At 41.2% G+C, this 13,577-nt stretch overlaps 2 protein-coding genes across 2 annotated transcripts; both read left to right on the forward strand.

Moving 5' to 3' along the window:
• Positions 1-1,344: 1,344 nt before the first annotated feature.
• Positions 1,345-8,395, forward strand: afg2b (AFG2 AAA ATPase homolog B). Its single transcript, XM_057348458.1, has 9 exons — positions 1,345-1,454; positions 1,880-2,938; positions 3,011-3,193; positions 3,293-3,451; positions 3,579-3,788; positions 3,881-4,114; positions 4,567-4,701; positions 4,790-4,915; positions 5,006-8,395. The coding sequence occupies exons 2-9, from the start codon at positions 1,880-1,882 to the stop codon at positions 5,147-5,149; spliced, it is 2,250 nt and encodes a 749-aa protein (XP_057204441.1). The 5' UTR covers positions 1,345-1,454; the 3' UTR covers positions 5,150-8,395.
• Positions 8,396-11,603: 3,208 nt separating this feature from the next.
• Positions 11,604-12,334, forward strand: lg12h15orf48 (linkage group 12 C15orf48 homolog). The gene is made up of 3 exons (XM_057348684.1): positions 11,604-11,789; positions 11,875-11,963; positions 12,202-12,334. Exons 1-3 carry the CDS (start codon positions 11,748-11,750, stop codon positions 12,308-12,310), a joined length of 240 nt encoding a protein of 79 aa, XP_057204667.1. The 5' UTR covers positions 11,604-11,747; the 3' UTR covers positions 12,311-12,334.
• Positions 12,335-13,577: the final 1,243 nt, after the last annotated feature.

The following is a 13,577-nucleotide window of genomic DNA, read 5'->3' on the forward strand; positions in this document are numbered from 1 at the left end:
CTTACCGATAATAAAAATATGTCATGATCTCAGCTTTTACTTTAATATATGAAAATACATTTACACAAAACCAGCTGCATCATGAACTTGTACATTTGTTTGTCACACTGCAGTAACATTTTAAATACACAGCTACCCCATAAAAAGTATTTATGGGCGAGACGTCATCATAGAGACAGAAGTGATCTCACCTGTAAACACCTCACACTGGGAGTCACTCTGATTTTTGTCTTTTTGCAGATAGCACACATACATCTGGCAGACATCTATTTGATATCTGCATTTACATCTGCAAGGCATTGTTCAGTGTTGGCTTGCTCACCGGGAGACTGCATTTATTTATTTATTAGATATTATTTATTATAATGATCTTGCTTGGTCTATAAACACCATGCACTGTGCTGTGTTTTACCTTTCTGTGTTTTTCTTATTTGCTCCTGTAAAGCTGCTTTGGAACAATGCACATTGTGAAAAGCGCTATATAAATAAAATTGAATTGAATTGAATTGTTTGCTCATCTGCAATGCGTCTCTGAGACGTCTGCTGTCAGATGTCATATAGACATCTAGACTGGATTTATGTTATGTTTATCAGATGTTTTTACACAGCAGATGTTTTCCAGATCTCTAGATCTTTAGCTGACATCTTACAGATGTGCCTGTGCTATCTGGGTTAGTGCCTCACTTTATTAAACATCATGTGGTTAATACTGAAAATGTGACACATAATATGCATACAAATTCATCCGAAATCTATAATGATCATGCCATCTTTACGGTTAACCTTACCATTATTACCTTCGACTGGAATTAATAGTTATTTAGATGTAGGTGTAGAAGGTGTTTTTATTTTAGTCTCGTCGCTCGTTCCAGCATTAGCGTGTGTAGGTCTTGTCTTGTCCTCAATCAGTATGCTGTTAGTTGTACTGTATTTGTACATTGTTTTATAATTTTAGGCAGTTAGTTTTATAGTTTTGCTTCTCTGCTGCTGTCGGTACTCACATATTGTGTTGTAATATTTACACATTTTGTCTGTTTGTATTGTTGCCGCCCATTTAAAGAAGTGTCAAACACAGATTGTGACTGAACACACATTCTCATGCATGTTAAGTTCGCCATTTTGAAACGGTCACTTGCTGTCGCTACTCACAGTTAAACATCAATTGATAGATTCTTTCAAATATACCGCAACAGCTCGCAGCCTCTGGTTGTAAACATAGATTTTATCTTCACAAATAAGAATGTGGTTTATATGTAGTATTAACTTAATATGAACCATGATAACTTTTTAATGTTGCGCAGTGACGTCATCATGTACGCCTCTCCAGCAGGCGTCGCTGTTGTGTCGTTTAGCTGTGGACGCGCTAGCTAGTGTAGAAGATCAGCAGCGAGAGAACGTGTGCTCTGTGCTTTGATATCGTTTTGAACACGTTTCATCTCGAAACTCGAGTGTCGGTAAGGTGACAACAGTCGTGTTTCATCGACTGTATCTTCAGTTTGCATCTGAGCTGATTTCGCTCTACAGGGACGCCGAACAGATGTAGATTCATGCCGAAACATACGCACACACCGCAGATATTTGTTTATACACTTGATAAATAGCTCGAAGTATTTATCTGCGGGTCACGTGTAGTTTTTATTCATTCTGCAATGTTATGTGTTTGCAGATTTCTTTTTACTTATGGCAGTTTAGCTGTTATGCACTTTTTCAGACAGTATATTAAATAGGTTCTGTTGACATGGCTGTATTTGGATGTCATTAGACCAAGACTATAAAGTTAAACATCATCTTTCTTATGTTGTGTTTGATTCTCTCACATTTGCTGTTGTTTATGAATGTGCAGAAACCGACCTCGTGTGCATCTTTAACTCTTTCTCAGATGATCTGTATGGAGGGGCTGAGAGTTGTGCCGCTGGATGTGGTGGACTCAGACACACAGCGCTGTCGCGTGGGCCCTCATCTGATGTCCAGGCTGGGACTGCGGGTGGGCTCTCCGGTCCTCATCGGGGTCAGGCAGGGGACATGTCTCTGTGTCGCGTGGCCACGGCGAGACCTCGCGGAGGGATACGTTCAGATCAGCAGCCAGTGCGCCACACCAGACCTCAGCACGCAAACATTTACCGGACTCACGGTGGACCCGGCACGGATCAGACCTCTGAGCTGCCCCGAACTCACCTGCACCAGCGTGAAGGTATTCCTGCGGAGTCTGAAACGCAAGAGACACGTCTGTGAGCTTTTACAGGAACTGCTGAGCGGTCTCTACCTGCACGAGGGTCATTTGGTTGATCTGTCTCATTCAAACACTGAGATCAGGTTTGTTCTGGTTGAGCATGTTAACTCGGGCGCGCACACAGCTGGTTTGGTGACAGACAGAACCCGTGTGGACGTGAGCGCGGTTCAGAGCGCCAAACACTTCCAGAATCAGCAGCGGGTCTCAGATCTGTCTCTGGGGGGTCTGGAGGACGTTTACGCGTCATTAAAGGAGATGATCGTCTTTCCTCTGCGGTACCCTGCTTCTTTACATCGACTCGGCCTGTCCTGCCCACGGGGGCTGCTTCTGATCGGACCGCCCGGTGTGGGAAAGACATTACTGGTGCGCTGCGTGGCGAAAGACGTCGGCGCCAGGTTAGTGACTGTAAACGGGCCTGAAGTCACGGGGTCTCGACCGGGCGAGAGTGAAGAGAACCTGCGGCGGATGTTTGATCGGGCCCGGGAGGCGGCAGAGGAGGGCTTGTGCGTTCTGCTCATCGATGAGATCGACTCTCTGTGTCCGAAGCGAACGAGCGGCAGCAGCGCACCGGAGAACCGACTGGTCGCTCAGCTGCTGACGTTAATGGACGGAATCGGCAGTGACGAGGGTTTCGTCATCATTGGAGTCACGAACCAGCCGGACGCTCTGGAGCCGGCGCTCAGGAGACCCGGCCGGTTCGACAGAGAGGTACTCGACGATCACAGCTGCTGCGTTCCTTTAATCACTGTAGAGTTGTGAACCGTCTCTGATGTTGTGCAGGTGGTCATCGGTGTCCCGCTGCTGCTGCAGAGGCGCAGGATTCTGGAGTGCGTGTGCCAGCAGATGCCGCTCTCCTCAGACGTTGATCTGAGCGCCGTCGCTGAAATGACCTGCGGTTACGTGGGAGCGGATCTGAGCGCGCTCAGCAGAGAGGCAGCGCTGCAGGCCATGCGACATTCACAGGTATCTGTCAGTCATTCTCTTCGGTGTAGAAAACTCTGAACATTGCAAACTGTACACTAACCTGATGACGTCATGTTTGCCTCGCCTCGCGTCGGTCAGGCAGGAGTCGCTGAGCGCGTGGAGATGCGACACTTCATGGCGGCGCTGCGGCAGGTGCGGCCCTCGTGTCTCAGGAGCAGCATAGGAGCGACTGACTTTAAACCTGTCAGCTGGGAGCAGATTGGAGGACTAGAGGAGGTTCAACTCAAACTCAAGCAGGTAAAGTAAAGCCATGGGGGAAAACTTCACTCACTTACAGTATAACTCGCAGCACGAGTGGCTGGTTCATGAACAGTCACGTATACATCTGTATTCACATGGTGGTGGTTGTGATGTGTCTGTTGAGAGTATCGAGTGGCCCATGAGGTTTCCTGAAGCATTCGTGCGGATGGGTATCTCTCGGCCCAGAGGAGTTCTGCTGTACGGACCGCCGGGCTGTGCTAAGACCACGCTGGTGAAAGCGGCTGCATCTTCATCACGCTGCACCTTTCTGTCGGTCAGCGGGGCCGAGATCTTCTCTCCGTATGTGGGAGACTCGGAGAAAACCCTCACACAGGTCTGACATCATCACGCTTTCATCATCATCATCATCATCATCACCACAGACGTGAATGGAGTCTTCAGACCCTCTGTCTGTCTGTCTGTCAGTTGTTTGTTCAGGCACGAGCGTGCGCCCCCTCCATCGTGTTCCTGGATGAGATCGACAGTATTGTGGGTTCTCGATCAGACGGCAGTTCCTCTCACAGCGTGCAGTCGCAGGTTCTGTCTGTTCTGCTCACTGAGTTAGACGGAGTTGGATTTCGAAGCGTGGAGAGACGGAGCGGTAGCAGAAAAATGCGTCAGTTAGAGAGCGGAGAACAAGAGCCAGACGAACTGCATCAGGTCAGAGATACAAGAACATTTCTCATATAAACACTAGCCTTCGAAAGGTCAGGGTCATTTTAGAATAATAGTCAATCAAAAGAAACGAAAACGGTTATATTTGATCATCTTCAGTGAATTTACAGAAATGTTCGTACTTCCTTTCTTGAGGTCTCACCCTGAGATTCAATATATTATTATTGACTGATTTTACTTCATTATTCAGGCGAAGTCATAACATTTTATTAAATGCAATATTAGTTTTGTAATCAACGAAATGAAAATGTTTGCTATTTCAGACATTGAAGCAAATGAGAAAAAAAAAGATTTGTAGGATCAATGGAAACATTTCACACTCTAAACTTTTGACCAGTCGTTTGGAGGTTTTCTTTCTAATTGTAAATTAGGAATCGTGATTGAGAACAATGTGTTAAAACAAGTGCTGAACATGTTGGTGTGTGTGTGTGTTTCAGATGGAACTTCAGGAGGTGTGTAACAAAGATGTTTTGATCGTGGCTGCCACTAATCGAGCAGACGTTCTGGACAGCGCTCTGCTCAGACCCGGCCGACTCGACCACATTATATACGTACCCCCTCCAGACATTGAGGTGAGCTGCAGTCATAGAACACAGCCCCTCTCTGACAGGCCACACCCACTTCACCGGTGTTGAAATGTTCCTCTGATGTGACTGACAGGCTCGTGAGGCGGTCCTGCGCGTGTGCACTGCACGTGTTCCGCTGCATCCTGACGTGTGTTTGAGGGCTCTAGCTGAACTAACAGAACGCTTCTCTGGAGCGGATCTACAAAACCTGTGCAAAGAGGTAGAACACATGTGCACGGAGTCACTTCATGTCGTTTGTACTGTTTTACAGCAGAATGAGTGTTGTGTATATTGTGTGTTTGTGTGTCAGGCTGCTCTCGTGGCTCTGTGTGAGGACGGTTTCACTGTTTCCTGCGTGAGACACCGACACTTCCTGAAGACTCTTCACAGTTTAACTCCGTCACTGACTCCTGACCAACTTCAGCAGAACATCCACCTGTCTGTCGGTTCATAAAAACATCATTCTGTGCCACTCTTATGTGTGTAACTGTTGCGTGTTTTGAAAGAATCGCTTCACCGACTGCTGGTTAGATTTAAAGTGATGTCAAATACTTGGATTTTTCAGTATTCAATATTGATTTATTCAAGCGGATGAAAACATCACTTTTTTGAACACGTCATCACTTCACAGGAGTTTTTTCGAACGAGGCGCAGTTTTTGCTCTACACGGAATATCCGCGGAAGTATCTGATTTTGCTGATGGTTTGTTTTATACACTAATAATAATAATAATATTATGGTAGTCCAGGGGTGACACCTGGTACAAAAATAAACAGTCCAAAAATAAAAGCTTATCCTATTTTGTTGTTTCCTAGTAGAAGCCAGCAGGATGTGCCGGTTTGTTGGGGTGGTGTTTGCTCCGCCCCTCCTTTATTGTGAACAGTAGCGTAGCCAGAAAAGAGACTCTGGGTGTGCATCTGAAAAACTGGGTGTGCCACATTTTTTAACAGATTAAAGTGCAAAAAACCCAACTCTGCATATAACGTTACAGAATACACTAGGCTGATGTGTAAAACTAAACTCGCCACCAGGGCTCTAGACTAACATTTTGCACTGGTGCGCCTAACTTTTTCTTAGGTGCACCAGCACAAAAGTTAGGTGCACCCAAATTTTCGACCACATCGCATTTAAGGGGCAGTCGTGGCCTAATGGTTAGAGAGTCGGACTCGTGACCGGTTCGATTCCCAGGGCCAGCGGGTAACAACTGAGGTGTCCTTGAGCAAGGCACCTGACCCCTACATGCCCCCCGGGCGCTGCAGTGATAGCTGCCCACTGCTCCGGGTGTACGTGTGGTCACCACTTGCTGTGCGTGTGTTCACTACTCTCTGGATGGGTTAAATGCAGAGGTCACATTTCGGGTATGGGTCACCATATCTGACTAATAGGTCACTTTCACTTCACTTTAACACCGCAGTTCTACCAGTTCACTTTTTTTAAATCGCTGTCCATAAAGGCAAAATTGACTTGTAAATGATTAACTAACAATCTGGTCAACATAAAGTTCTTTATTTGAAGCACAATTCTACAAGAAAGGTCACTTACTGAAGAAGTGTTGGTGCTTAAAGTGCTTCACTGAACTGAAACTTAAAACATCTCAAGATAAATGGACCAGGGCTTGACATAACCTGGGAGGTTGATGGCTCCGTGTCAGAGCATTGCTTATGATTTTCGGACGGATCAGGCCTTAACTTAACATTATTCACGAAACAGTTGTCAATCGTTCTTTTCATCTTCTCTAATCACCCGCGGCTACATCCACTCTGTTTAACTGACGGGCCTGTAGGCTCCTCCCCTCTCTGTTTAACTGACGGGCCTATAGGCTCCTCCCCTCTCTGTTTAACTGACGGTCCTATAGGCTCCTCCCCTCTCTGTCTGACTGCAGCACACGCATTTTCACAAGAACACACCAGAGGTTGCGCTAGACTTTTTTATTGTCTGTTATTTTGACTAACAGGCTCGTAAAAAATCCGTCATAATCTATTATTACCCGTCACTACGGTGCAAGGTGGCGTTAGGTGGTAATTAGTATGTTCGTGACGTCATCACGCTGTACTTGCGTCTTGGAACTTGTTGTATTGTAATATAACTGAATGCCCAATAAAGCCGTTGTTGTTTATATCCATCTATATATTTAATGTTTTAATGTTTATGTTCATATGTGATTCGATCTCCAACCCAGATGCAAATTTATATATTACAGTTTTTGATACCATATTCAAGCCCTTTCCAAATCAGTTTTTATTTTGCTCGTAACCTCGGGTATGTAACAACAGTTATGGCTGAGGTCGGCTGAAGCGCTAGGATTTACAGGAACGGAATTTGGAGGAAAACGGGTTTAAACTTAAGTGATGAAAATAAAAGCACAACAGTCCAGTATCACAAGTAAAAGTCTCTTTAGAGTAGTAAAAGACTTACTCTAATAACAATTTAATAAAAAAAATATTTCCTAGTGTTGAAGTCTATAAAAATACTGTACAAAACCGTTTGAATAAAAGGAAAGTAAGGAAAATGGTGCGGGCACACTTAAAGAACGAGAGCTCTGCCGTTATCACTACACAAGGAAACTAACAAACATTACGGACAACAACTAATAAGCAGTGAAGCAAGTTTTACCTCGTTTATCATGTGCATAGTGTCTGGACTCATAATCATCCCTTGTATGTTTTGCGATCGGATAACTCCCGGTGCTGCAGACGGGGAGCTCTGTCATCTCACGAAAACATTGTATAAAACACTTTGCATGCCGTAGTTTACACAGGACTGGCGGGAAATGTGCATTGATACTCCTTCATTCTTCATGTTATGTGGTTTACTTTGATAGGTGAACTGTCTTTCCCGCGTCCCAGCGCGACATCCGACGGGTTTTCCCAGATCGCATCACATATGTCCAGTCAGTAACAATGACAGGTGAAAACACACACGTCCCTTCGCGAGCATATCACGCTCTAATGAAGGGAAACGGGGAGTTACAAATTGGCCTCATAGTAATCCGTCAAAATGACGGTAAAAAAATCTGTCACTTTCAGAGAATTTTCGTTTAACGCGACCTCTGGTACACACATACAGGAAAATCTGGACCACGGCCAATCAGAGGGGGGTCCGCCCTTCACTATCTCTGATTGGTTTAGACCACGATATGGGCCTAATGTGTGTCTGTTTCAGAGTCGCGGAGAGTTTTTTTCTCCCTCGAACGGCTGGTGCGACCTCAGATTTTTCTTAGTCGCACCATTGAGAAATAAGGTCGCACTCTAGAGCCATGGACATATCTATAGAAGCCCGTTTCCGCCAGGGTAGGGAATTTTTTTTAGATTTTATAAGTCATTATTATGACTTAGTATCTCATAATAATGACTTAAGTATCTCAAAATAATGAGAAACTAAGTCAAAATTTCGACTTAGTATCTCATAATAATGACTTAGTATCTCATAATAATGACTTAGTATCTCAAAATAATGAGAAACTAAGTCAAAATTTCGACTTAGTATCTCATAATAATGACTTAGTATCTCATAATAATGACTTAGTATCTCATAATAATGAGAAACTAAGTCGAAATTTCGACTTAGTATCTCATAATAATGACTTAGTATCTCATAATAATGACTTAGTATCTCATAATAATGAGAAACTAAGTCGAAATTTCGACTTAGTAACTCATAATAATGACTTAGTATCTCATAATAATGAGAAACTAAGTCGAAATTTCGACTTAGTAACTCATAATAATGACTTAGTATCTCATAATAATGACTTAGTATCTCATAATAATGACTTAGTATCTCATAATAATGACTTAGTATCTCATAATAATGACTTAGTATCTCATAATAATGACTTAGTATCTCATAATAATGACTTAGTATCTCATAATAATGACTTAGTATCTCATAATAATGACTTAGTATCTCATAATAATGACTTAGTATCTCATAATAATGACTTAGTATCTCATAATAATGACTTAGTATCTCATAATAATGACTTAGTATCTCATAATAATGACTTAGTATCTCATAATAATGACTTAGTATCTCATAATAATGACTTAGTATCTCATAATAATGACTTAGTATCTCATAATAATGACTTAGTATCTCATAATAATGACTTAGTATCTCATAATAATGAGAAACTACGTCAAAATTTTGACTTGGTAACAAATAATAATGACTTAGTATCTCATAATAATGAGAAACTAAGTCGAAATTTCGACTTAGTAACTCATACTTAAGTCGAAATTTCGACTTAGTTTCTCATTATTTTGAGATACTAAGTCATAATGACTCATAAAATCTAAACAAATTCCCAACCATGGCGGAAACGGGCTTCCATACATATCCATAAATATTGTAATTAAACAAAAATAGCACGAGTATAATTGTTTTTATTAAAACCCTTTCACACGTAAATTTAAAATGTTCAGAATGACTCCCTGGCGTGAGTTTTTTTTTCAAGGCAACCGTATCGCTTTAATTTTCCATGGCGACGCGGGACTGCTTATCAGACAGACACACCGCAGAACGACAGCAGCTGTATGACTGATGTATTGCTTTTACGTAATTTTTCTTTTTTATCAAAATATTCACAAACTTGTTAACTATGATATGAAATATCTGATATTCCGATTGTCAAATATGTGTATATGAATGTGTTTTGTTGTTTAAACACTTTTATAATGATCGCGTTAGTTGAGCTAACAGTTAAGCGGGCGCTGTGTTTGTTTGTGCCGCATTTACAGCACGTGAATTTAAATGTATGAAGCCTAAAATAAACATTATGTGATTGAAAGCACTGCATAGTTGTGATATGTGAGAGGATTGAGTAATCTGGCTCTGTGCCAGCCAAAGCGCCGAATGTTCTAATCACACCGGTGTGATCGTATACGCGCCAAAGGGTTCATTTAAGACTTAAAAAAATCTGCATTTATTTGTAGGTGGCTACGCCACTGATTAAACCAGCCGTTGAAAAACAGAGTTGCGACACTGGCATAGACGTCCATTGAAAGAATGGAATGCGGAATTAACTCGTGTCATGGAGGGCTCTATAATTAGAAATATTGCATTGAAGCCCATTCATTTCACTTTTTCTCAAACACATTCGCTGCTTAGTTGATAAAATACATTTCTGTAAAACTGGTGCTTTATTATAAGGATGTTTTTTAAACAAAATATAGTTTTTCTAAATAAAATGGTGCGGGTGTGTGGGTGGGTGTGTGGTTGCATTATTGTCTATAAAGACTGCTTATTAAATAAAATGTTATCTAACCTTAACCTGTATAAATTATATAATAAAATCTTACTGACTGAAATTGTTTGTCTTGTTCATTTTTCAGCATTCTTTGTGGTGCATTTACTTGCATTCATTGATTATTTATTGATAAATTACTTGTGCGTTTTTATGTGAATGTCTTAACAACAAATGTAACATTGGTATGTACTGATGATCATAGAAGCATACGAAGCAGATGAATGCATGCATACTGTAAATATATTGCACATTATGCATCCTTCCTAGTCAAATTAAATCAAAGTATGTCGCAACTGGAATAAACGGCTGAGTAAAAAGTGACAATTGACGAGCGCAACGTTTCATCCATTTCGGCAAGCTTGCGTTTAAATAATAATATCGTAAATAAAATGTAGTAATAACAATGAAATGTAGTAAAATATAGCATATAAGTTATAACATTCAATTCAATGTTATACTATGTTTAAATATTTATTTGCTAGTTTTAAATATTCAATGTTTTTTTATAATATATAACATTAATAATTTGAAATCTGATATTTTGGGGGGTAATTTCTCAGCCAAAATCAATGTGTAATAAATTGATCAACACAATTTTGATGAAGGCACATGTAATCAGAGTCGGCGCCAGACCACGACTAACGGCGTGGCAAGTGGCTCCCAGTGGGAGCGCACACAATCAGCATCATTAATACAAAAAAGTCAAAACTACCACATATGTGCAAGGGCACACTTACAACTCGTGCAGGATGCTATTTTCCGTACAAGTGAACAAGAATAACACAAATCTATAACAATATTACCACACAACAAAAACAACAGGTTTACAATTATAACCTATGGTGTGATATAATGCTCCTTGGCACCAAGGCTTGCTAAAAGTAAATGAAACACACGTATAGGCTACCTTTTAAAAAAGCTGAAGACGCCGCGTGCGAAGATTAAACCTCCTTAAAACTGCGTCCTTCCATTCGGTTGTAAATTTTCCTTTTCCAAAGCTGAACTAACTGAGCCTTTGTGAAGCATCGAGCGTCTGTAACTTTGCTAATTGCTAGCGGCTTCCCTCCACACGTATAAGTTACAAAGTACATACATTAATACGCTGCGTAATGACGCATCATCACAACAACCTGACTAGAGTAGGCTAATATCTTTTTACAAAGTGAACACATAGGCTAGGCTACCATTTTCATTTACACTTTGTTTCAAATGCTTTAAACGTTAAAACTTTTTATTAATTATTTTCAGTATGTATTACATTAATTTAAAACGGTGTCACTCGCGGGCCATGCCCCCCTAACAGGGTTGTTGTGCCCCCCCTTTGGCTCCGGCCCTGCATGAAATTAATTCGATTACAAATTTGAACATAAGAAAATCACTTTTAGACATTTAGCTGGTAATAAAGATTTTCTAGATCGCTTTCAATGATTTTCTTGATATTGTAACAAAATGTCGCATGACAATCACACGAGTCACATGGGATGTTCAGAAACATTGGTCACACGTACACATTTATAAACAACAACAGTTGGAGCCTCATACAGTGTCCCGCTACGGCTGTTGTGCGTGTGCGTGCATGTAGGAATCCATTGAAGAGCGCGCTCTGCTGCTCTCCCTGTTCCAGTTTCCATGTGAAGTGAATAACGCGTGCGTGTGTGTGTACGTGCCACCCCACGCGTGTTATAAGCGCGCGCAGTCAGAGTGATGCAGCAGATCACCGGTCTCTCATCATCTGAACTTCAGGTCTCATCTAGACTGAACTCTCATCTTCTGATCTCTTGAGAAAACTTGTGTCAGGTGAAAGATGCGCGGAGGATTTATACAGATGCTGAAGAAGAGGAAGGAGGTGAGAACTTTTTGTTGATATTATTGTTATTGCAATTATTATTACAGTGTCTTTATGTCATTAATACATTTTTTCTTCTTTGTAGCTGATTCCTTTAATTGGATTTGTGGGCTGTGCTGCGCTCGGAGCGACAACAGCTCCAATTTACTTCTTATTCACCAAACCCGATGTCATGTAAGTCATGTCTTTGTGATGAAATAACACATAATAACTCAATCTGATGTCATGTAAGTCATTTATGTCTATGTGATAGACACAGGTGTCTGACGCTATTGGTATTATAAATATATGTATAAATATTCGTGTTGAGTCGATTCTCAATGAACACATGAACTCAAATGTCAGTTGAAGTTTATATTTGTGTCTGTGTGTCTGGTTCAGTAATTATTGTTTTTGTTAATAACTGTTGTAGTTTAAACAAGACAAGAAATCCAGAGCCCTGGGAGAAACTGGACCCATCAAAACCACAGAAGGTAAGACAACACACTACTGAGAATTATGGTCCAGTTGCGCTAAGTTAAAACTGCCTAGTCTCACTGACTGGCAATAAATAATTAGGACTAATCAGTTTTACTTTTCATTCATGTTTCAGCCCAGGCTAACTTTTTATATAACTGATTTTAAGCAGTAAATGCAACCGGCTCTATATCTTTATCATCTGCTTGTGTGTGTGTGTGTGTGTGTGTGTGTGTGTGTGTGTGTGTGTGTGTGTGTGTGTGTGTGTGTGTGTGTGTGTGTGTGTGTGTGTGTGGGAAAAAGTAATGACCGATACACAAAATAAACCAAGTAGTACTTACGGTGCATGAAGCTTAGGAAACTTTTGAAGGTCATTTTCGGACATAGTCTACAAAAATAAATGAGAGGAAATCTTTCATTTAAACTAAGTTTAATTTACACAGACAATAAATGTGTCATCATTTAATCTCAATAGGTGTGTGTGTGTATGTGTGTGTGTGTGTGTGTGTTCATGTTTGTATATCCCGGTGGGGACCTAAACCTGAATACACACCAACACATGGGGACTCGTGTCACTGTGGGGACCAAAATTGAGGTCCTCATGGGCACAAAAGCTTATAAATTGTACAGAACAATATTTTTTAAAAATCTAAAAATGCAAAAAGTGTTCTATGATCTTTAGGTTTAGGGATAGGGTTAGGGATAGGGGATAGAATATACAGTTTGTACAGTATAAAAACATTACGCCTATGGACTGTCACCACGGAGATAATAAACCAGACATGTGTGTGTGTGTGCGCGCTTTTGTATTTTAAACCTGTTGTTACTGTACACAAATCCTACACTTGACTCCGCAACTTTATCAAGTAAACAATATTGATGAACTGTATGGCTGTCTTTATTTGCTTCAGCAGCTTTTTAGCTTCTTTTTAGATTGTTTTATATTTAGCAGAGGCTTTTATTCACAATATAGTGATTCATTCTCTCTCTCTCACACACACACACACACACAATCTGATCACACATTTCCTTTCAGCACAACAATAAGATCATTACTCAAACACATCAGCGGCTCAGCGAGCTGGCTGAGGTCTGACATCATATCTTGAGATTTATTCCTTCATATGATTCAGATCCACACTAAACATCAGTTCATCACACAACCTGATGGGTAAAGATCGCATAATCATGTTTTTAGCTCAAAGAGCCTCTGCATCATCCACGAGCAGGTGAATTCAGCTTTACCCTCGGGGAGTGTGCGCGTGCGCGCGCGTGTGTGTGTGTGTGCGTGCGTGTGTGTGTGTGTGTGTGTGTGTGTGCGCGTGACTCTGT

The sequence above is a fragment of the Triplophysa rosa genome, linkage group LG12, assembly GCF_024868665.1.
Source record: "Triplophysa rosa linkage group LG12, Trosa_1v2, whole genome shotgun sequence".
Taxonomy (NCBI): Eukaryota; Metazoa; Chordata; class Actinopteri; order Cypriniformes; family Nemacheilidae; genus Triplophysa; species Triplophysa rosa.